The 26,072-nt window shown below is 39.6% G+C and overlaps 1 protein-coding gene across 1 annotated transcript in view; it reads left to right on the plus strand.

Moving 5' to 3' along the window:
• Positions 1-26,072, plus strand: part of LOC133449893 (dynein axonemal heavy chain 9-like) — a 158,823-nt gene that overhangs the window by 36,140 nt on the left and 96,611 nt on the right. The window contains 16 exon segments of the mRNA XM_061728799.1: positions 409-539; positions 657-783; positions 2,270-2,422; positions 3,269-3,394; positions 5,177-5,416; positions 7,861-8,021; positions 9,143-9,299; positions 11,825-11,929; positions 12,732-12,889; positions 14,117-14,255; positions 16,269-16,556; positions 18,639-18,849; positions 18,938-19,065; positions 19,949-20,057; positions 20,767-20,914; positions 22,060-22,234. Coding sequence (XP_061584783.1) covers positions 409-539; positions 657-783; positions 2,270-2,422; positions 3,269-3,394; positions 5,177-5,416; positions 7,861-8,021; positions 9,143-9,299; positions 11,825-11,929; positions 12,732-12,889; positions 14,117-14,255; positions 16,269-16,556; positions 18,639-18,849; positions 18,938-19,065; positions 19,949-20,057; positions 20,767-20,914; positions 22,060-22,234 — 2,556 coding nt within the window.

A 26,072-nucleotide genomic window follows, 5' to 3' on the forward strand; every position in this document is an offset into this window, starting at 1 on the left:
ACCAGATTTTTGAACAGTTTTTATCTGTCAGCAAACAGATTACTGAACAAGACCTAGTTCTTGTGAAAGCCTGAACTGAAGATTTTTTATATCATATATAGAAGCCCAAGATTATTTATTTGTTTTTCTATCCTCTTATTCCACATACTGTTTTTATGCTTTTATTCATGCACTATACACTTTGTTTGTATGTCTATCTTTTAAACTGCAAATGATGATGAGCCTGCACAAACAAGTTTTTTACCCATGTTACTGAGTAATATGATGTGACAATAAAGTTGATTGATTGAGAGTTCCCAACTTCCTCTCATGATATTAAAGCTGCTCACCCAAAATGCTTACTATAATATTCCTGAATCACTTGCAGCAACTTAAAACCCATTGACCCCTTTTTGCAATATTTTACAGGACACCCAACGCTTCGAGGGCATTGATAATGATTTCAAAGAACTGGCAAACATCATGCATCAGACGCCCAACGTAGTGGAAGCCACCAATAAACCAGGCCTGTTTGTCAAACTGGAGGACATCCAGGGCAGGTGAGAGTTCATGGGGTTTCCTCTCAAGCCAGTGATAACATGCACTTTTGTTTAGGATTAGCACTTCTTATGCATGGATGTGTGCAAACACTGACTCTGCGACTACTTTTTTTACAGGCTTTCTCTCTGTGAAAAGGCTTTAGCAGAATACTTGGACACCAAGCGTCTGGCCTTTCCTCGATTTTACTTCATTTCTTCAGCTGATCTTTTGGACATCCTTTCAAATGGAACCAACCCACACCAGGTGGCTTTATTCATCTTTGTCTGAATAGCAAATTTCATTTAATTACTGACTAGGGTTGCCACCTTTCAGAAATAGAAATAAGGGACGCCCTGATTTCAGCAGCACAGGAGCCAAAAAAAGCCCCAAAACCTCTAAACTGCATAAAAATGTGTTTATTTTATATGAAAAAACTAAATGCTTTGATTTAAAGTTTAAAGTGCTTTAATAGCATTGAACTTGCATGACTGTATAGACAGCCAACCATACTAGTAACTGAAATATCCTCCTATGCTATGTAGCCAAGATGTATAATATAGCTACAGGTGAAGAATATGGTGTAAAAGTTAATTTATTTCAATAATTCAACTAGAATATGGTGTAAAAGTAAATTTATTTCAATAATTCAACTAGAATATGGTGTAAAAGTTAATTTATTTCAATAATTCAACTTAAAAGGTGAAACTAATATATTACCTAGTTTTATTACATGCAAAGCAAGATATGTTAAACCTTTATTTGTTATAATTTTGATGATGGAATTGTTTATTGATTTCATAAAATATTCTCTAACTTATTTTTTATTTGGGGTTTTCATAAACTGTGAGCCATAATCACCAAAATCATAACAAATAAAGGCTTGAAATATTTCACTTTGAATGTAGTGGGGAAATAATATATTTGTTTCACCTTTAGTTAAATTTACTACGAATGACGTTTTGCAATATATTCAAATTTTCCAACCTTCACCTGTATATTATGACATCAATAAATAAGAGCATAATATATGTCCGTGGGAACGCAACTTTTAATTCCCAATTCCCAAGCCTTACCTGGAGGGGAAGTCCGAGTTCTCCCCACTGTCTGGTACACACACATATATAATAATAATAATAATAATAATAATAATAATAATAATAATAATAAGATATAAAGATATGGGCACAGACGCAGCAGGTCCTGTTGTCCCGCCACAAAGATTTTGCTGGCCTTAATGTTTCCTGTGTTTTATTTTGTTCATTATTGATACATTTAGTGTTGATCTGTGTGTGACAGACGTATGTATGGGGCGTTAATGAAAATACGGGACAAATCGCGTCCCGTATTAGTTCAATACGGGACGCAACATTTTTTTCTCAAATAAAGGACAATTCCGTATTTTACGGGACGGGTGGCAACCCTATTACTGACACCAGAAAACCTGTCTTCTACTTTTTACTCTTAATGTAGTACCTTAGATGCCCTCACAGGGGCAGTGTTGCTCACAGGTTTGCGGGTTACAGCCAACTCTTTCATGCAACACTGTCTTCTGTTTCCATCTCAGAGAAAAACTGTTAATAACTTGCCAATTGACTTTTCTGAAAAGAAGTTAAGAGTCGCATAGCAGGACATGGTTGCTGCCCTTCTGTTGCTGCTCTCAGACACAGCACTGAAGTAGTACCAATATGTTTGCAAATTACAAAAAAAACAACAAAACACATGATTTGAGCACATTTGTGTGTTTTCTCAGGTCCAGAAGCATCTGTCTAAGCTGTTTGACAACATGGCTAAGCTGAAATTCAAAGAAGATGAAGATGGGAATCCTTCTAAGATTTCTCTTGGCATGTACAGCAAAGAGGAAGAGTACGTCCCCTTTAATCAGCCCTGTGACTGCACCGGACAGGTAAAATACACCCATCTTCTTTTATCCATATCTCTCTGACATTGTGGTACCATAACTTCTCCATTTAGCTAAATGCTAAAGGCATTTTTATTGTCCTTGTCTTCATTAGGCTGCCGACAGTGACGCTAGAGCTGTCTCTGGATAAATGGAATAAATTAACAAAAATCATGTACAGGACTGTCTCGGAAAATTAGAATATTGTGATTTTCTGTAATGCAATTACAAAAATGTCATACATTCTGGATTATTACAAATCAACTGAAATATTGCAAGCCTTTTATTATTTTAATATTGCTGATCATGGCTTACAGCTTAAGAAAACTCAAATATCCTATCTCAAAAAATTTGAATATTCTGGGAAACTTAATCTTAAACTGTAAACCATAATCGGCAATATTAAAATATTAAAAGGCTTGCAATATTTCAGTTGATTTGTAATGAATCCAGAATGTATGACATTTTAGTTTTTTTAATTGCATTACAGAAAATAAAGAACTTTATCACAATATTCTAATTTTCTGAGACAGTCCTGTACCTGCCTTTTTCTGTAAAGGAAAGAGCAAAGAAAATATATAGATATTAGATATAAATATCACATCAGACACTAAAAGAGACAGTTGAAACAGTCTTTCCCCCCCGGGGTTTTGCATATCAAAGCCCATAAATCCATTAATTTTCCATTACATCCTATACTATGTGCCTGACTCCACTTCCACTTGAATGCTTATTAATGACCTCATTAGGATCCACTGATAAGAGAGCCCACCGGTGCTCATGTGACAGACTTTGCAGTCTTTTTCTACTTCTGTATTCAGGGACCCAACTGTTTTGTATTTTCTCTCTAAGGTGGAGGTGTGGTTGAACCGGGTGATGGAAACCATGCGCTCCACTGTTCGCCACTACATGACGGAGGCAGTAGTCGCTTACGAGGATAAACCCAGAGAGCAGTGGCTGTTTGACTATCCAGCTCAGGTAAATAGGCTCAGTGGGGTGTGTGTGCAGATTGAACTCTTTTTTCTCTTTTTACCTGTTAGTCATGTAACAACTGATGACCTGAACCAAACTCCAGTGTGCATGTTATAAAGTATTTTTAACAAAATGATGATTAAAGTGCATGACAGCAAATATGGACATTTGTCTGTAATAATAAGATGCTTAGCCTCCATTAACTATTCCATGAATTTAAGTATTTGGCACTTTTTGTGGCCCTTAAATTACTGACTCAGGTCTGGATACCAGCTCAAAAGTTACATTTTTATGCCAAGCAACCATACATACAGGACTGTCTCGGAAAATTTGAATATTGTGATAAAGTTCTTTATTTTCTGTAATGCAATTAAAAAAAACAAAAATGTCATACATTCTGGATTCATTACAAATCAACTGAAATATTGCAAGCCTTTTATTATTTTAATATTGCTGATTATGGCTTACAGTTTAAGATTAAGATTCCCAGAATATTCAAATTTTTTGAGATAGGATATTTGAGTTTTCATCCTCCAAAACTAGAGCACGGAATGAATGAAAATGAGTCTGCTCCCGTTGTCCATGTGATATTGAAGAGGTGTTTTGAGCAAGGCAGCCCCACAGCTGAGCTCAAGCTGGGGCGTATCCGCCCCAGAGTCAGACGTTATGGGCGACTCCATCAGTCCACAGGCTCAGCATCCTCTCTGGAGGACACGTTGGTGGGATTCAGAAGAGCCTTAAAGTAGTTGTTCTGCTACCTAAAAATATACTTTGTTGAGGTCAACAGCACCTCAACCCTGCCGTACCAAGTGCTGGGAAAGACACCTGATGGTTTGCCAGAATCTTCTTGGTGCTGACTGAAGGTCACCTTCTATGGTCAACATATGAGATTCCTGTTGTGTCCTGTCAGTGCTCCATACTTGTCCATTTTATTTACCAATGATCTTTCATTCCACATGATGATTGAGGTAGAAATAGTTTAGACTTCCTCCTCCTTTCTCTCAGTTTTGGTCTCACATGGACTTTTGGATATTATCCTGGGCTGAGCTTAGGCTTTGGACAGTTCAAACAGATGCCCCCTAATATATACAACAAGTGCCAGAATTACTAATGAACATCCTTTGGCACAATGAGGGAAGATGATGATCAGCAATATTAAAATAATAAAAAGGCTTGCAATATTTCAGTTGATTTGTAATGAATCCAGAATGTAAGACATTTTTGTTTTTGTAATTGCATTATAGAAAATCACAATATTCTAATTTTCTGAGACAGTCCTGTATGCTTGTCCAATGTAAAAGAGCATTAGATGGAGCCAAGGGTCCAAGAGTGGCAGCAGAATCACTGAATGGATCAGATTTTCCTAACAGTTGAATTCAGGTTATTATTTTATTCGTTATGATTAAAAACATTGCACTTCCTCCAGGTTTTATAGTGACTTACATAAGAAATCCTGTGGTAACTAAATAGACAATTAGAGTGGAACAACATATAAAGTAAGAATAGCATTTGATCCAATATAGATCCTTGAGAGACCTCAGAAGTGATAGGATCTAGAACAACATTCCCTTACATGTACAGATAAACTTCTTTGGGAATTAATGAGAAGATTGTGGCGATATGGCTCAGTTACAGTCTTTTAACATTCAGACAGTCTTATGTCTCATGACAAAATATCTGACTAAACTATCTGAGTCATCTTAAATGCATAAATGGTGAAAGGTCAAATCTAGTTGATTTCCTGAATTTACCTTTGCTATCTTTCATTGTTTCTAATCCCCTGGTCAGGTGGCATTGACCTGCACACAGATCTGGTGGACGACTGACGTGAACATGGCTTTTGCCCGTCTTGAAGAAGGCCATGATAATTCCATGAAGGAGTACTACAAGAAGCAGGTGGCTCAGCTCAACACCCTTATCTCCATGCTGATTGGTCAGCTGACGCCGGGAGATAGGCAGAAAATCATGACCATCTGCACCATTGATGTCCATGCCAGAGACGTGGTGGCCAAGATGATCACGCAGAAAGTAAGAACAGCTTGGGGATAAATTGCCAGATAACCAGTACTGGAGTTGAGGGGGTATGAGGGGGGATGAGGGGGATGGCATCCCCCCTGAAATAAAAACGGTCCAAATCATCCCCCCTGTAAAACTGCCATCCCGCCTTTCCATCCCTTATGTCATTTCATCAATGAATGTGGTTTTACTGCTATTTCAACATTTAGGGCCCGATTTACTAAGATCCTAAATAAAGAGTACTAAATTGCGTGTGCACTGAAAAAGTTTGCGCGTGCTGTTTGCGTGTGGTTTGCGGGTGATCAACTAAGATTGCGTGCGCAATTGATAACAGGTGCAAACAGCAGTATTTAAATGAGGTGTTGCGTGTCTTAAGGTTTGCGAGCGCAATCTGCGCCATGGAGAGTCTGGATGGAATGCACAGTCACAAGTCACAAGCGCAAAATGAAATTTGACGAGTTGGAGTTAGAGATATTAGTGGAAGAGGCAAATAAACACATTCATGAACTACAGCAAAGAAATTTAAACATTACCAAAAGAAACGCAATATCAGAGAAAACCTGCGATAGAATAAATGCAGTTGGTAAGACAAAAAACGGAAAAACGTCTGGTTTTTCATATTTCAATTTTAGGCACAGATCAAAAATACGAAATAGAAAAACGGGCCACAGGACCGAATTTGATTTTAATATTTAATTGGTCGGGTTTGCGTGAGCCCGCGGTGATCGGCTTGATCTGAGGAGAAAAAGACAATCAGACACAGAGCTGGAGAGCGCTTTGATTCAATCTATTTATGAGTTAAGTTTTTATTCAGATGTCCACAGTATATTGCAAATATTATATATTATATAGCAAACACTGACAGTAAATGTGTGACAGACGGGACCATCATATGGCCGTCGATTTAACGCAGAACCATAATTCAGGCGAAGCTGCAGTCTCTGCGCTGATCCTGACACAGCGGGTCGGAGCGGATTTGGTCATGATGTTTAACCTGTGTTTTGTGATTAATAAGCACAGGTTTTAATTAAATGTAATTTACGAAGGATGATTTCACGTTCAATAAGATAAGTAATCAATAAAATAAGTTTGGCACAAAGGCTTGGCCTGCTTGTGGGCGAGTGGAGGGGGGCACAATAAAAGAAGGTGGCAAGATATAAGGCAAAGAAGTAAAGAAAAAGTGGCCTTTAATAAAACTTGTGCAACCATTTTTAAAATAGCATTCAGCAGAATAAAGACTCTCTCTCTGCGTATTCTTTGATTTTGGATGTCGCCTCCTTGCCACAATAACAGCAGCAGCAGATTAGCACCTTCCTTTCGAATGTATTAAATACAGACGCAATCACAATACGCGCAATTACTTTCAGGCTTGGTAAATCTCATTGCGCGTGGTAAATGGAGCAATTTGCATCTTCCCCTCCCAGTATTTAGGATTTCTGCCGGGTACGCCCCATATTGATTATTCATCAGGGCAAAAGTACTAAATGGATTGCGTGTGCTATTTTGCGCATTTCAGAGACGCAGTCGTCTTTGCACGCTGTTAGTAGATCAGCTCCCACATTGGTTTGCGGGTGCTGTCAAGTTTGCACAGGTTTTTACACACGCAAACCTTTAGTAAATCGGGCCCTTAGAGTCATCACCAGAAAAATAACACCAGAAAACTTATTTGACAATTTTCACTTGTTTCAAGTAAATTTTCACTTGAAATAAGTAGGAAAATCTGCCAGTGGGACAAGATTTATCTTCTCATTACAAGCAAAAAAATCTTGTTCCACTGGCAGATTTTTCTACTTATTTTAAGTGAAAATCTACTTGAAACAGGTGAAAATTGTTGTTTTTTCCAGTGATGAGTCTTGTTTTAAGTGTAATGAGATTTTTTTACTAAAATGAGACATTTTAACTAGAAATATGACAAATATTCTTGTTAAGATTTTGAGTTTTTGCAGTGATCCATGTTACTTATCCTGTGAAGGACAGAGTCATATTGATAAGTTCAGAAAACTGTTTTTTATTGTTGTGTTTTGATGTATTTGATGTAAGCCCAGTGGATATTTAAAGCTTACAGAAGGCTGCATTTAACTGCTGCTATGTCATTCCTGCAGTATTTCTGCAGGTGTTTTGGTCAGTGCTATTATTTGTAATACAGCATATTATATTATTTGTAATCAGCACAAATTATCTGTCCCCATATGATAAAATCCACCATCACCCCTGATTTTTTTTTTACAACTCGAGTACTGCAGATAACCTATAACTTTTGAATTCCAATGCTGACACGGTGGTTGCCGCGGTATTTTTAAAAGGCTATTGCCCGCGAGTAATGCACCCAAGATATTCAGGAAAGATCTGTTATTTCAACAATTAGCGGGAGGAAAAGCATTGTTTATTTTGGGCTTCAAGACTTGGCTCTCTGTTTTAATGCTTCCTTTTGTCCTTTTTTATTTATTTTTTTCAAGTTGGACAATTCTCAGGCCTTCCTGTGGCTCTCCCAGTTGAGACACCGCTGGGGTGAAAAGGAAAGACATTGTTTCGCCAACATCTGTGACGGCCAGTTCCGCTACTCTTATGAATACCTGGGCAACACGCCACGACTGGTCATCACTCCTCTGACAGACAGGTATGGAGGCATCGTGTCACGTTTCCTCAGGCCTTTACTACGCCTTTACTCAGTCAAGATCAGGCTGTTTTTACTGACCATTCCTGCTCACTTGTTTGTAATACATTTTAGCATCAGTATGAGTATAAAATTGTTGCATCAAATAACTGGAAATGGTGCAATGGAAGCATGAAAAGTAGCCGGATATTAAAATATCAGCCTTTAAATGGGGAAGATTTTAAACTTCATTTGGATGGAGACCCAGACCTTAATTTCACATGAGCTATGGCAAGAAACTGTCAGTTTTACTCTCCCTGAAAAGATGATTGACATTTTAATATTTTACAACTGACTCACTTTAACAGGGGAACTTCATAATTTTGGCTTTTTTAGCCAAATATTTGACATCTTACTGAAAATGGGATGTCTATGTTTTATTCTTGAGTTTCTCATCAAAAATGTATCTGATGTGAATCACACTTGTTGGGTTTATTGTTATGAAGCTAAAGTTTGAAGTCCTGCAGATGATCTGTTTGACTAATTTTACAAAAGAATCAAAATGTTGTTAATATTTCACCTAGTTTCCAGCTCAATGCAATTAAAAAACGAATACAATTAAGAATAAATTAAGAAGAAAATGGAAATAATAAAAAGTAAGAATAAAATGTATTTAATTCTAAATTTTCTTATATTTACATAGTTTTACCTTGCAAGTTTTCTGGTTTTGCTATGAAGTCATTATACTTTTAAATACGAAAACTTGTATAAATGCTAAATAAACCAAATGGGGAAAAAAAGCAATTATTATCTAGTCCCTAAGTTTAGTGAATAATAAATATTGAACACTTTTAATGGGATAACAATGACATATATTTCATGCTCTTATTTTTTTATGAGGATTTTCAATGAGTGAATAAACAGAGGTGAGCAGTCATGTAATAAGCTGCCAAAGATACTGTGTGGCCGTCTGTCTCCCTCACGTGCTCGGCTGTGTGTGTGTGTGTGTGTGTGTGTGTGTGTGTGTGTGTGTGTGTGTGTGTGTGTGTGTGTGTGTGTGTGTGTGTGTGTGTGTGTGTGTGTGTGTGTGTGTGTGTGTGTGTGTGTGTGTGTGTGTGTGTGTGTGTGTGTGTCTCCACCTGTAGGTGCTACATCACCTTGACTCAGTCCCTCCACCTGACCATGAGTGGAGCTCCAGCAGGGCCGGCAGGCACGGGGAAAACGGAGACCACCAAAGACTTGGGGAGAGCTCTCGGCATCATGGTGTACGTGTTCAACTGCTCCGAGCAGATGGACTACAAGGTGAGCCAACAAGAGCGTGTGTTTGAGCACCGGCATGTCTTATTTTTATTTTTTTATTTATGTTTATTTGATATGGACATGGCAATTACATTGGACAAACCAGATGCATTGTTTAAGTGTTTTAGCACAAGTGCTAATTCGCAACCCTTTCCATAGGCAGCTTTTGAAAAGAATAGAGAGCAATAAAATATTAAGATAACAAGAATGGGAAAAAAATAAAATAAAATAAATAAATGAAAAAAACAACAAAACAATTGGAAAGGAAATCAAAAAAATACAAACAATTTTCAATTAGAAACATAAAAAGACAACAAAGCAAACAGTCAACAAGTTAAAGGAGCTGTATGTAAGAGCAATAATAAAACGAATCATAAAATGACCCCGATATGTCAACAGACATTTAAAAATCATGTTCATTTCAAATACTTATGTCACTGACAACAGCACTCAAGCCAGGATATTCCAGTTTAAAAAGAGGAGTTGCAGCCCTCAACTGATGTTTATGTTGAAGCTCCACCCTCCACCTATCTCCCAATCACCAAGTCAGTATTGTTTCTGAAGCTCCACCCTCCACCTATCTCCCAATCACCAAGTCAGTATTGTTTCTGAAGCTCCACCCTCCACCTATCTCCCAATCACCAAGTCAGTATTGTTTCTGAAGCTCCACCCTCCACCTATCTCCCAATCACCAAGTCAGTATTGTTTCTGAAGCTCCACCCTCCACCTATCTCCCAATCACCAAGTCAGTATTGTTTCTGAAGCTCCACCCTCCACCTATCTCCCAATCACCAAGTCAGTATTGTTTCTGAAGCTCCACCCTCCACCTATCTCCCAATCACCAAGTCAGTATTGTTTCTGAAGCTCCACCCTCCACCTATCTCCCAATCACCAAGTCAGTATTGTTTCGGCATCCGGGTTGCCAGCTCGGCTCTAATTATCGCAGCCATGGCAGCCTACGTTCCTGCTGCATTCTGCAGCCTACCTGGCAACCTCTGGTCGGGGGGAGGAGGGGGAGGGTACACGCCGCTCAACAATATTTTGAAAGTGACTGCAGTACCAGTTATGGCCATTTCTTACAGACAGCTCCTTTAAGAACTATTCATGTGTACACTGCTAATAAGATTTTAACCACTGTTTGAGTCCTTTGTTAAAAGCTTTTGTATTGGTCTCTAATTTTAACTCAGTGGGTAGAGAGTTCCAAAGTTTTGCCCCCTTTACAGAGAGAGCAGACTGGCAGAAAGAAGTCTTGCATTGTGGGAGGAGACATTCACCACTAGTGGATGCTCGTGTGGTCGCTCTGCCAGAACTGTGACGCCTAATGGCCACGTCAGAGAACAGTGTTGACACATGATTATTTAAACATTTAAAGAAAAATGTTAAGATACTGAGGTTAATGCAATTTTCAAAAGTTAGGAGGTTTTGTTTCCTTAAGATGTGGCAGTGATGCCATTTCATTGGTTTTTGGTCCATGATTTTTATTGCTTGCTTGTTTATAGAGACTATAGGTTTCATAGTGGTTGTGGAAGCCTGTGACCATGATGTGATGCAGTATGATAAATGAGAAAGAATCATAGCTAATGTGCATTCGCAGCACTGCATATTACACCTGTTTCTTTTCATCTTTGCTTTTGTTAGCGATATGGTATGCATATGTCGTTAAAGTTGGTAGTTCACCTTTATGTCCTTCTCTTTTCATCTTTTTTCTTTTATCTTTTCCCGTGAAGGAAGAGCTGATTAATTTGACCCTGATTGTTGTTTTTTTTGCCAAACCTTGTCAAAAAGCTCCCCCTGCATCCAGCCTCTCCCTGCATTATTATGAGCCTTGGTAAATTCTAACTCACCTCCTCTGCAGATAGAGGGGTTTTGGGAGGCACGTAATCTTATGATGTGGCTTGCTGCTGCCTCCCCCAGGGAGGGGCATCATTACATTATAGAGGCGTACAGCGCTGCTGGCTATTACTGGATTCTTTGACTATTAAGATTTTATATCCGAGTGAAATGAGCCAAAGTGTCTCAGACATGAGAAGAACAGTAACATACTAATGAAAGGAGCCTCTTCATATTTGAATATCTTCAGTCTGAGGAACATGAGACGGCCGTGTGTGAAGTGACAGCATGGAGAGCCGTCCCACAGTGGAAGCAACCCTTGCAATACTGCTCATTCTTTCTCATCGGAATATAGAATAAATGTACTGCGATTCATGTCCAGTAGATAAACATGAGTCTTCTTTTACACTAGCAGCTTTGGTGTTGAAGTCATTTTCTCTGGGTTGTTTATTTTAAAGCTGTCTTAAAAAAACTTGGTAAGAACACACAGAGCAAAATATCTCAAGAATTTTATGAAGATTTGAAAGTTATTTGAAAGTTTCACATCACAGGAAAGTACAAGAGCTAATTATTTCCCTACGTCTCTAAACAATTCCTCTTTTCAGCCATCCCATAAACGTCAATATTTTCAACTATTGGACTGAGAGCGACCAACTGTTCCAGTGTGTCAGTCTGATCCGTTTCTCTGTGTGTCCCAGTCCTGCGGGAACATCTACAAAGGCCTGGTCCAGACGGGAGCGTGGGGCTGCTTCGACGAGTTCAACAGGATCTCGGTGGAGGTGCTTTCTGTGGTGGCTGTACAGGTGAGAACTAGAACATGTCATCAATCTCTGGTGCTCACATATCAGGAGAAAAACTTCACAGCAAGAGCAGCAGAAACAAGCATTTAACGCACATGGGATGTATTTAGTTTCCCACAAGGCTACTGCAGCTTTATTAAAAAGGGTGAACTTTGTTTTTCTAATGAAGAAAGTTACATAAAACTTTTAAATGGAGTTGTATAAAATCTAGTGAATGTCCTCTGATGATATCACTGGACACACGAACCCTACGACAAACACCGTGGGATCCCTAAAGCACATGGCAGTTATGAAGACGCTGCAAAGGGGTTGGCCACAGTCAAGTGCCGAACCGTCAACACGGACGCCCTGCCAGTAATCATGTACCCCGCTGACCACAGGAGGAGGCTGAAGCCACTGATGTCAGGACAGGAAAACCCCTTATCATGCATGGAGTCCAGCACTGACACTATACACTAAACAAGTGGAGGGAGGCTGGGGATTAGGGAGTGTGTGAGGCAGAAGATGAGAAGGAGGAGGAGGAACCATCATGGCAGGAGAAGTCCTTGCATGCAGGTAGCGCCCGCAGACTGAAGAAGTGGCTGAAGAAAATGAAAGAACAAAGATCCAGACTGATAAAGTGGTTATGGCTTCTTTTGCATCTGTGTCAAATAAAAGCCAAATATAATAAGATAAGATACAGCCAAATAAACTCTTCTTCTTATTCCTCTTCTTTTTAATTTTAGCAGTTTATTTTAACAAAAGTTTTATTAATTTGTGTCATAAGGAGTTTTTTGCAATCTACAAAGTTTATTTGAACTTGTAGGTCAAAAGCATTCAAGATGCTATCCGCTATAAGAAGAAGAGGTTTAACTTCATGGGAGAAGAGGTGAATCTTTGTCCCACTGTGGGCATCTTCATCACGATGAATCCAGGCTACGCTGGCAGGACCGAACTTCCGGAGAACCTCAAGGCTCTGTTCAGGTAATTTTATTTTATTCCCTCAGCAGGAGAAGTAAACAGGGAAATGGATAAAAGAATGTGCAAGTTTGACAATTTAGTGTGATATAAGAGAATCACCTTGCTCACCTCAACTGAAAAAGTAAAAACCACTATACACAGAATATAAAAAGTCCTGTAAAGAATGTGTAGAGCTGAACAAAACAAAGTATAAACGCTGTGTGCCATTATAAAGTAGGCCCATTAAAAACAGAAAGAGGTTTCATTCCACAAGAGCGTGCAGTGCTTGGGTTAAAGGCTGCTCTGTGTCTTTGCTTCTTTTATAAGCTCAAATGAACTAAAATGTGTAAATGAAATAATTAAAACAAGCTAACAAACAGTTTCTTCTGTGTTTAAACTAGTAAACTGTGTTTTCAATGGCATTCATAGCTACTATTAATTTTTTTCTGCTTTTACGTTGTATTTTGACTGAGGCCTACATGTGACTACATACAAAAGCCTTCATTTAATCTATATATGAATGAATTTGAATTAATGAATTTTTATTTCGAACATGTATATAAAATGAAAGTAAAAATAATAATAAAAAGATAAACATTTACATCTTCATATTCACATATGTTCGAAAAAAAGGAGTAGGAAGAAGTGTACACTTTTTCCTAGTTCCTACCCCTTTATAACACTATGGATTTACATTATTGCTATTATTATATCTACACAATATCCATATAAATATAATCTATATAAATACTCCGTAAACATGCCTATTATTACATAATTATCCATATAAGTATATAGACAATATAAATATTACATAAATATTATATCAATATCTAGAAAATACAACTTTTATATACATCTATATAAATATACACTATATAAACTACATATATGTGCTACATACCCAATAAATATATAACATATATTACATAATTTTAACTATCCCTCTCAACAGATAATATATACTACATAAATATCTAAACATATCTTAAGCAAGTATAATATACCATTTTTCCCTATTTTATTTGTTTCTCACCCTCCTCGTTAACCCATTTCCTCTTCCATATACCTGTTTATAAATCATTTTTTGTATTTCTTTTTAAACAGATTTATGTTATTACTTTGTTTCATTTCCTGCTCTCCATTTCTGCATTGCTTCTCCATTGCATTCCTTCTATAATGTGATATATAGTTAAAATAAAAGTTGGATATGACTATGACCTGTAATCACTTCTCTGTCTGTGTCCGCAGACCTTGTGCCATGGTGGTGCCTGATTTTGAGCTGATCTGTGAAATTATGCTGGTGGCCGAAGGTTTCCTCAGCGCCCGGATCCTCGCGCGGAAGTTCATCACCCTCTACACGCTGTGCAAGGAGTTGTTGTCCAAACAGGTACCGACCGCTTTCTTCAACGATAATGAGGCTGGAAAAAGTCCGGTCCATCTTTATTTCAAACTTTAACAGCTGACTCACAGTTCTTTTTATAATTGAGGTGTTTGGTAATAGAATGACCCCACGTGAGCTCGTTTTGTAACGTTGCAGCACGGCTGAGTGGAATATTACAAGCATATTAATAAGTAGCTTCAAGGAGTTCATTATTCTTTAATTCCTCTTAGTATAGTCCTGTTTTACAAGTGTTGAATTGTGCTATATAAATAAACTTGCCTTGCCTTGCCTAAAAAAGGAAAACACACAAAAAACAACATGTTTTAAGGCCCAAAGAGAACTGAAGAGGAAACATGAGCACAAGGCTTAGCACAACAAAAAAGAGTGTACATGAGTGAGAATATAAATGTTGTGCCACACAGGTTAGCTTGGCTGTCCAGTTATCGAAGGTTATTAATAATTTTATTAATAATTATTAATAATGAATAAAGTCGACTATTTATCAAATTGAATTATCAAAATGATAATAATTCTCATACGGGGAACCACCCTGGGCCTTAATCCAGGGAAATGATAACTTTTAACAGCAGAAAATCAGTCTCAGAAATTAAGGTTTATGCCTAGTATACAGTAATTGAAGGGTGAGATTCGAACACTGGCTCTGTCAAACAATCAGTTGTGACCAAAATTGCATGAAACAACAACCACTCATTAAAATTCAATCAGAATTTATTTACATACGGGTATCAAAGCAGATGTAAATAAATACCCAAATAAATCCTGATGGCGCACTACATTATTGTAAAACCATTAATTAACCAGAAAACATCAATAGAAATTAAATGAAACTTAAATGCATGGGATGTAAAAGAAATCAAATGCAATAATAAACATGATATCAACGAACATCTACGGTTTAAAACATTGTGGCTGCACAAAGATGGCTGCGGTGTTCAAAGACGGCAGGACTCTGTGGTATTTTAAAGATGGACGCGCCCTCGCCACGTGCAATTTAGACCGGATGGTGATCCCGGTGTTTTAAACCGTGATCAACCGGCGAAACGGCGCAACCAAATGAACAAATAACCGTAATATGCACACAGTAATTTCATTAAGCATAAATTCAGGTCTACAACGTTCTAAGTGACTGATCGCCCAGGACGCAGCTCACGCGTCCTCGGGAGTCCGGATCTGAAGCTGCAGGCTCCGTCGCCTACGGGCGCGGTCCTGCAGGAGTTTCCTGGCAGGGATCCTCAGTTTCTGCGGCCGCTCAGTCTCTCTCCTGCTCCTAACTTCACAGAAAAAGTGAACAGTGGCTGGAGCAACCTCACGCCGGCTCTCACTGGTCCTGCGGCCTCAACACGCCACCTCGCTGCGCACGGGGGCCGGTTCCTCCCTTCGGAACATCGGCTCGTCCCGTGTTGTGTCGCCGGGCTGCGGAAGGGCCTCGCAGTCCAAGGCTGGAGCTCCTGGCGGGTTTTTGCTCCCGGAGCGGTCGTCCTGAATGGAGGACAGGGCTCGGAGAAAAAAGAAAGGAGTTAAGACAGGGAGAGAGTCCAGAGCGCAGCGCTCTGGGATCAGACCTTAGTCCAGAGTTCACATAAGCACATGGGCGCGGCACAACATAAATCACAACATGAGTTCAGAAAAATGCACTTAATAGAGATTATAAAGACAATACCAGAGAAGAATTAAAGCAGACAGATTCAAGACCACGACAGTTCCTACCCCTCATTGAGCTACTACCTGTCTTGTCAGGTGGTAGCAATCAGGCCCATCATTGGGGTTTTAAAACCGCATAACCGCATATACTGCACACGGAATGCGGTTTGTATTATTGACTTCATACTGATGTGGAGGTAATGTTTGAGTATAAAGCAGAGATTTCATAATGTAAGCTCACCAATTTAGCTGGTGACATCTGGTTAACTTGTGGTATTTCTGATATCAGTAAGTGAAATTTGCGATGAAGAGACCCATTTTTCCCCTCCTTACACTTCCTTTGGCCTTTTCCTGCAGGATCACTATGACTGGGGCCTCAGAGCCATCAAATCTGTGCTGGTCGTGGCAGGATCTCTGAAAAGAGGAGACCCAGAACGAGCCGAGGACCAAGTACTCATGCGAGCGCTGAGAGACTTCAACATTCCAAAGATTGTGACAGACGACGTGCCCGTGTTCATGGGCCTGATAGGGGACCTATTCCCCTCCCTGGACATCCCCAGGAAGAGAGACCCGGACTTCGAGAAGCATGTGAAGCAGGCGGTTCTGGACCTGAAGTTACAGGCGGAGGACAATTTTGTACTCAAGGTACAACAGTCCCTATAGTTTTCATGCTTGTGTGCTGTGTTTGTTTTTTTACATTCTGATAACTGTTAGGATAGCACATAGCTGTTGTGATCAGCGCTGTGGCCTCACAGCAAGAGGGTTCCTAAAAATCCGAATATGAAAATCGGGATATTCCGTTTGGCGTTTACATGCCCAAATATTCAGGTTTTAAAAGGAGTAACCCAGGGGTCATATGCAGGTTTTTAAAAACCCGAATATGAGCAAATTCGGGTTATTCAAAGGGGTTATTGGTGTTTACATGCCCGTGCAAATTCAGGTTATTGCCAATATTCGGATTTTAAAAGGGTTATTGACTCAATGTAAACGCACTCAATGAGGGCAAAGGCTGGGGTGGGGTTGGGGTTTGGGGGGGGCGTGATCCCGGATCAAAGCGGTTATCGGGTGGGGCCTTTGAGAGTGTGAAGCTGTCTCTCAAAGCAACCAGAAATCTGGTCGATCACATTGATCGGTTAAGCCATCTGCATGTTTGAGCATGCGTGGGCAGCAGATCTCTCTTTCTAGCCTTTTTCTCCTTTTTAGACTCTTTGAAATCAGTCTTTGACAATGTTACACGGCAGGTTGGGGAACATTTTGGAGTGCGTAAACTTTGAATTTGAACCTCCCCACCCCAGAACTCTCAGATGTGAAGACAGTATGCTAAATGAAAATGTAACAGTTCACTCATTTCATTCATATCCCATCATTTATTTTTTACAGAAGTCATTGTTGTTGAGGGTGAACATCACAAACACTCCTGAGGAGTGCATGTTTACTGTGATGGAAAAACTCAGTTTCAGTCTGGAAATTCTCCAAGTGGCAAGGAACATATTCTAGAGTATTAGATACGTTTTTCCACAACATATTCAAAATGTAGACAGAAAAAGAAATGATACAAAGAAGCCTTTCCTCTTTTGATTATAACAAAAGCTCCAGCCTTAATAATTATTAGACATTTTCCCCACTGACTCAAAAGTTTAGAAAGCCACAATGCTTTGCAAATGCTTCTGCTCTCTCAGTTCTAGATGCTTGTTTATGTACAAATGTACTGTATACTAATCTCAATACACCAACCTGAAATATTTATCTGGGTGTTACTGTTTTGTACCACCAACAGTATCAGCCCAGCTTCACAAGAACATTTCCAAGTTTGTCCACATATCGAAAATGTGGTATTTACCAATAAAAGTCCATAACTACGTGTGAAATTACTCTTAAGCTTGCTTTGTAAAGGCATGAGTCCACGGGACATGATGCAGTTTTCAATACAGTATAACTTTTGTCGCAGTTTTATAGAAATGTGAACACAGGACTGTTCCACTTTGCAAAGCAAGACTGAGGCATGTGCAGATTTGTTCTGCCTTTACCCTGTAACTGTATAACATTCTGCACTGTGGACCAGCATAGCCATGATACATTCCAGGTGTGAGTCTGCGTTTATGAATCAGCACACGTCAGTCAGTCTGTGCCTTTTAGAACGAAGAAAATATTTCATTTTAAAAATAGCTTTCGCCTCTGTCATTTACAGGACTGTGTCAGAAAATTAGAATATTGTGATTTTCTGGATTCATTACAAATCAACTGAAATATTGCAAGCCTTTTATTATTGTAATATTGCTGATCATGGCTTACAGCTTAAGAAAACTCAAATATCCTATCTCAGAAAATTTGAATATTCTGGGAATCTTAATCTTAAACTGTAAGCCATAATCAGCAATATTACAATAATAAAAGGCTTGCAATATTTCAGTTGATTTGTAATGAATCCAGAATGTATGACCTTTTTGTTTTTTTAGTTGCATTATAGAAAATAAAGAACTTTATCACAATATTCTAATTTTCTGAGACGGTCCTGTATTGTTTTTTGTGGTCTGAGCTGCTGTGCTGCATCAAATTACTCTCTCTAGTAATTTGACACCAGAATGCTAAAGATGAAATGCAGTAGCATGGGCACTACAGTGTTTTGATATGCTATTCTGTGTGAAAGAAACTGTGATTCACAAAGAAATAATACAGATCTTTTCTCTTGTGTGTGTGTGTGTGTGTGTGTGTGTGTGTGTGCGTTAGGTAGTACAGATGGAGGAACTGCTGGCCGTACGTCACTCGGTGTTTGTCATCGGGAACGCAGGCACGGGGAAGAGTCAGGTGATGAGGTCTCTCCAGAAAACCTATCAGAACATGAAGCGCCGGCCCGTGTGGGCCGACCTCAATCCCAAGGCTGTGACCAATGATGAGCTCTTTGGAATCATCAACCCAGCCACCAGAGAGTGGAAAGATGGTGATTACTAACAACATTTGATGGGCACAATGTATTTAATGATGTATCTCAAACATGCAACAGAAAGAACCAACTCATCTTCTTGTAGGTCTGTTCTCGTGTATAATGCGTGAACTGGCCAACATCAGCCACAGTGGGCCTAAGTGGATTGTTCTGGATGGAGACATTGACCCTATGTGGATCGAGTCACTCAACACAGTCATGGATGACAACAAGGTGTGTGGAAGTCATTTGATATAGTCTTTTATTGTGGGAAAAGAAGACATACACTACGTTTACATGCAGTCAAAATTTGGGTTATTGCTAATATTCCGGTTATTGAAACATTCAGAATATTCCCTTTACATGCGTGAGCAAACCCTGTTTACATGGTAATTAATCATTCGGGATATCTGGATCAAACCAGCGACGCGCGGAAAACGTGATGATGCAATTACCGTCATTTCCGCTTCTTCTTCCTGTATCCAAATTCAAAACAAATGTTGCTTTGCGCAACTTTTCGCTCACCTTCTTTTAAATCTCACTATCCCGGCACTTTCTACCGTCTACAAATGCCAAAATATTCATATCCTTCATTACATTTATGAAGTGATTAGTCTCCTCCTGGTCTTGGTTTCTCCGTGTTTATAAGAACTTCTTGGACTCAAAAGACCAGGATTCCTTGTGAACAGAGCATGCGCAGAAAACAAATTCCTGTTCCGTTTGATGGGGATATTCCGTTTGGCGTTTACATGACCGAATATTCGGGTTTTAAAAGGAGTAACCCTGGGGTCATATTCAGGTTTTTAAAAACCGGAATACGAGCAAATTCGGGTTATTCCAAGGGGTTATTGGTGTTTACATGGCCGTGCAAATTCGGGTTATTGCCAATATTCGGGTTTTAATAGGTTTATTGACTGCATGTTAACGCAGTCATAGTGGGCTCAACACTGATGGAGACAGTGGAAAACAGTGGATGTAAGAATAACTGAAGTGTTTAATGTTAAGTATAGTGAAAAGAGCTGAGCAACAGGTGATATAAAAATGTAAATACACAGAACAAAAGGAACACGTTCTGTTTGCATACATGCCGGGTTAAAAGGTTCTGTCCTTGCGTTAGGTGCTGACTCTGGCCAGTAATGAGCGGATCCCCCTGAACAAAACGATGCGGCTGGTGTTTGAGATTAGTCACCTTCGCACTGCTACTCCTGCCACCGTATCCAGAGCAGGTACAGAAGTTTGTCTATTCCTTCATCTCCTTTCTTTTCTTTTTTTCTGTTTAATGATATCAGACAAAGTATGGAGTATTAGGGCCATGCAGGAGAAAAAATATTTGAGAGGGGAAGATTTTTTTTTATTGTGCACTTCGAGAAAAAAGTCGAAATGTTGAGAAAAAAGTCGAAATGTCGAGATTAATGTTGAAATACAATTTCGAGAAAAAAGTCGAAATGTTGAGAAAAAAGTCGAAATGATGAGAAAAAAGTCGAAATGTCGAGATTAATGTTGAAGCACAATTTCGAGAAAAAAGTCGAAATGTTGAGGAGAAAAAAGTCGAAATGTCGAGAAAAAAGGTGAAATTTTGACTTTATTCTTGAAATTGTATTTCAACATTATTCTCGACATTTCGACTTTTTTCTCGAAATTGTACTTCAACATTAATCTCGACATTTCAACTTTTTTTCTCGACATTTCGACTTTTTTCTCGATTATTCGACTTTTTTCTCGAAGTGCACAATAAAAAAAAATCTTCCCCTCTCAAATATTTTTTCTCCTACCTGGCCCTAATACTCTTCCGTAGACAAAGTATGTCTGAAAAGAACAAAGTTTTTCCCAGGGGAAATGTTAACTGAAGTTTTAGTCCACAGAAGTCTGTATACGTCTGTATATATTTCAGTTAAATGAGGTGACAAAGTCCCACGTGCCTCTCCCTTTTTTCAGGGATTCTGTACATCAACCCAGCAGATCTCGGCTGGAACCCACAGGTGTCCAGTTGGATCGAGACCAGAGAGATTAAGTCTGAGAAGGCCAACCTGAACATCCTGTTTGACAAGTACCTTCCCTCCTGCCTGGACACTCTCAGATCAAGGTAACGCTGAGTCTCCCGGCGTCGGGGACCGAGGTGTTGTTGGGGTGTTGTTGGGGTGTGAGATGACACTGGGAGGAACGGTGTCAGGTGGGGGTGCTGGACCGGGGAAAACAGAGGTGTAAAGGGAACACTGGTATCCTCCAACTCATCTTAGTCGTCATTGCTCCTGCAGGAAACAACAACAGGAAGCAGAGGAGGGAGGAATATTTCATTCATTTCATTTCATTTTATTCTTTATTTCATTCAAAAAATAAAACAAACAATTCAATACAAATACAAACACAAATGTTCATAAATTGTGAATGAAAAGGGAGCAGAAAGAAGAAGAATCTTATCTAATCTGCCCCTTTTTCCAAGAAATAAATTCACAAATAACATAAATTTAAAATTTAAAAAACAACAACTAAGTAAATAAAAAACTAAAATAAAATAAAATTACCGCCGTCTATAGGTATGTCAATAAAACTTAACTAACATATTTCATTATATTTATTTAACATACAGGCTTTAATTGTTCTTTTGAATGTAATGTTTGATTTGGATTCTTTGTTTTCTTTATTCAGATTGTTCCATAAACTGATTCTTTCACAGAAACACAACGTTCCATCAATTTAGTCCTGAATCTTGTTTTTTTTTTTTTAAATCTCTGATCCTTTTAAGTTATACTTGCTTTCTCTTTTTTCAAATCTTTTCTGAATGTTGATTGGTAAAGTTTTTTATGAGCTTTAAACATAATTTGCAGAATACTAAAGTCTACTAATTCATGAAATTTCAACAATTTTAACTGAAGGAATAATGGATTAGTTGGATCTCTATATCGTTTTCTACTGATTATTTTTATGGCTCTTTTTTGCAAAATGAAAATTGACTGAATATATGTTTTACAGGCATTTCCCCAAACTTCAACACAGTAGGTCATATTATAGTCAGTGACAGAAAACATTAAATGCGCCGCTGTATTGCAGAGCCTGAATATGTAAAGTGGTGTCCAGGAACAAAGGCGTGATTGCACGGTTAAATCTACCCAAGCAATGCACATTTTGACAAATGACGAACTTCATTTTCATCCTCCTCTATTTGCACACTGGTTCCTGTCATTTTCTAATTGCAGAACAGTAATATTTGACTGTGTGATGTAATCTCAGGTTTAAGAAGATCATCCCCATCCCTGAGCAGAGCCTGGTGCAGATGCTGTGCTACCTGCTGGAGTGCCTTATGACTCCAGAAAACACCCCGCCCGACTGTGCCAAAGAACTTTATGAGCTCTACTTTGTCTTCGCTACTCTGTGGGCCTTTGGGGGAGCCTTGTTCCAAGACCAGGTACTGAGTGAGACGCTTACTAATATTAAGAAGCTGCATGAGCGGTAAAACCAATGGGAACACCTCGATTATTTGTTCATTTATTTATTAGGTCCCGAGCACTGACAGTGTGAAGGCCCTATTGTATCTGTAGGAATTCTTTTCCTTTCTTTTTTTTATTTTTCCGACGAAAGGAGGGCCTTTTTCCCCCCTAAACGTGCCCCAAAAGTCACCAAATTTTGCACGCAAGCCAGGCCTGGCAAAAAAATTTGATATTTAATAGTTTGCATTAATGGGCGTGGCCTAATGGCTCAACAGCGCCCCCTAGAAAACTTTGTGCCTCAAGCCCCACAATACGGTTTGACGTACATGCACGAAAATTGCTACACACCTGTATCATGTCGCAACTTAAAGAAAGGTCTCTTGGCGCCATGGCCGAAACCGAACAGGAAGTCGGCCATTTTGAATTAATCGTGTAATTTTGGCGCAATTTATGCCATTTCTTTGGCCGTTAATGCCATAACGTGCACCCAGGTGTGTTATACATCAAAATGTGCCTCTCCATCCTGCGCCGACGCGCATTACTTTTCTCAGTCAAAAGCGTTACCGTGGCGACACTAGACGCCAAAAAGTACGCCCACCATTCATCTGATTGGTCCGTATTTGATAGTTCCTATTTTCTGCCATAACTTTTGAATGGTTTGACATAGACACTCGTGGGTGGTGTCATCAGACTCTGTTTTGAGTCCTTGACTTTTATTGGTGAAAATTGCACGCACGAGGGCCCGTTCATCGCTGCTTGCAGCTTTAATTAGGGCCCGAGCACTTGCAGTGCGAAGGCCCTATTGTAATTGCAGGAATTATTAGGGCCCGAGCACCTTCAGAGCGAAGGCCCTATTGTATTTGCAGGAATTTTTATTATTATTATTATTATGGGCATGCCAAGTAGTGGCATGACCATATTGCAATCGTCCAGAATGGCCCAAAGGGCAATGCTGCTAGCATGCTAAAGTCGCAAAAGTCCCACTGCGCACCAGCGGGTGTACAGCATGACCCCGCACTGATGTGAAAAAAAAAAATCCCCAAAAAGTAAAACACGGCCGAAAAAATGAGGAAAAACATGAAAATGAAGGCGATATATTAGTATCTAGAAAAGGTTTCCCTTTTCTTATTATGGGCATGCCAAGTAGTGGCATGACCATATTGCAATCGTCCAGAATGGCCCAAAAGGCAATGTTGCTAGCGTTTCGCTAACATGCTAAAGTCGCAAAGGTCCCACTGCGCACCAGCGGGTGTAAAACATGACCCCGCTCTGTTGTGGAAAAAAAAAATCCCCAAAAAATGAAACACGGCCGAGAAAACCTGAAAAATGAAGGCGTTAAATTAGTATCTAGAAAGGTTTCCCTTTTCTTATTATTATTATTATTATGGGCATGCCAAGTAGTGGCATGACCATATTGCAATCGTCCAGAATGGCCCAAAAAGCAATGTTGCTAGCGTTTTGCTAACATGCTAAAGTCGCAAAGGTCCCACTGCGCACCAGCGGGTGTAAAGCATGACCCCGCTCTGTTGTGGAAAAAAAAAATCCCCAAAAAATGAAACACGGCCGAGAAAACCTGAAAAATGAAGGCGTTAAATTAGTATCTAGAAAGGTTTCCCTTTTCTTATTATTATTTTTATTATTATTCTTATTCCGCACTTTTTTTCGTCCGTTAATGCGGCCCGAACCGCAACGTGCACCCATGCATGGCATACATCGTTGGATGCGTCTCCATCTTGCCTCGATGGGCATTACTTTTCTCCGTAATAGGGGTTACCGTGGCAACGCTAGTTGCCAAAAAGCAAAAAAAAAGGAGAATATTCCCGCGCTTATTGCTCGGCCAAACTTTATCGTAGAGACATCGTTCAGACTTTGAAACACTCGGCCCGATAGTCTTTAAAGGACCATACAACTTCATCATGCTAGTTATTACGGTTTTTGCGATATTTAACTTTCAATTTAAAAAAAAAATCACTTTTATTTTGGACGCTTGTTGCTAGGCAACGGTTTATCGTACAGACATCATTACAACATTGACCAACCCGGGACGCTTTGTACTGCAACATATTTTAGTCTCGTCATGCTTGCTATTACGGTTTTTGAGATATTCCACATTGTTCATTTTGATGCTAACGGAACTTCGGATGCTTGTTGCGCGGCAACACGGTATCGCAGAGACTTGGTTCCAACGTTAAAAGACTCAGCTTCATGTGGACTACAACATACTGAGGTCTCATTACGCTGTCGTTTACAGCTTTTGAGATATTAAAGCCAAATTGTCCCATTCTATCCTATGGGGCTTGTTACCATGGCAACAAAAACCAATGCATTTGTATGGGGGACCATGTGAATAAACAATCTGTTAATGCTGCCCGAACCGGAATGTGCACCCATGCATGGCATACATCGTTGGATGCGTCTCCATCGTTCCTCGATGGGCATTACTTTTCTCAGTCAAAAGTGTTACCGTGGCAACGCTAGATGCCATAAAGCAAAAAAAAAGGCAAAAATTCAGACGCTTATTGCTGGGTCGAACTTTATCGTAGAGACATCGTTCAAACTTTCAAACACTCGGCCCGATTGGCACTAACGGGCCGTACAAGCTCATTATGCCAATTATTAAAATTTTTGCGATATTGACCTTTCATTTTTTTTTTTTATTTCCATTTGACTTTGGACGCTTGTTGCTAGGCGACAGATTATCGTAGAGACATCGTACAAATGTCCCCTGACTCGGCACGCTGTGGACTTCAACATACTCAAATTTCATGAAGCTGGGATTTAAGGAAATTTTATGTCAAAATCCAGGCCAAATGGCCCCATTCATTCGGATGGGGTTTTGTACCATGGTGAAAAAAAAAACCTATCCGTTAACGTAGCCTGAACCGGAACATGCACCCATGCACGGCATACATCGTTAGATTCGTCTCCATCTTGCCTCTATGGGCATTACTATTCTCAGTCAAAAGCGTTACCGTGGCAACGCTAGATGCCAAAAAGCGCGCCCCATTAATAACTATTGGGAGCACAGGAATGAATGAAATACAAGCGTAAAAACACCTCAAACTGACATAGAACCACCCTAAACACAACCACTACAGCCCCAAACCAAAGCAGCGAGAGGGGACGAATGGGCGGTAGGGCATGCCCATATCAAAATTTCCAGAAATTTTCTAGTTATGGGCATGCCAAGTAGTGGCATGACCATATTGCAATCGTCCAGAATGGCCCAAAGGGCAATGTTGCTAGCATTTTGCTAACAAGCTAAAGTCGCAAAAGTCCCACTGCGCACCAGCGGGTGTACAGCATGACCCCGCTCGGATGTGGAAAAAAAAAATCCCCAAAAACTAAAACACGGCCGGAAAAACGAGGAAAAACATGAAAATGAAGGCGATATATTAGTATCTAGAAAAGGTTTCCCTTTTCTTATTATTCCGCACTTTTATTCGTCCGTTAATGCGGCCCGAACCGGAACATGCACCCATGCATGCCATACATCGTTGGATGCGTCTCCATCATGCCTCGATGGGCATTACTTTTCTCCGTAATAGGGGTTACCGTGGCAACGCTAGTTGCCAAAAAGCAAAAAAAAAGGCGAAAATTCAGACGCTTATTGCTCGGCCGAACTTTATCGTAGAGACATCGTTCAAACTTTCAAACACTCGGCCCGATTGTCCCTAACCTACCGTCCAACCTTATTATGCCAAGTATTACAGTTTTTGTGATATTGACCTTTCATTTTTTATTTTTTTTCCGTTTGACTTTGGATGCTTGTTGCTAGGCAACAGGTTATCGTAGAGACATCGTACAAATGTTTCC

Source organism: Cololabis saira, chromosome 1 (assembly GCF_033807715.1).
Source record: "Cololabis saira isolate AMF1-May2022 chromosome 1, fColSai1.1, whole genome shotgun sequence".
Taxonomy (NCBI): Eukaryota; Metazoa; Chordata; class Actinopteri; order Beloniformes; family Belonidae; genus Cololabis; species Cololabis saira.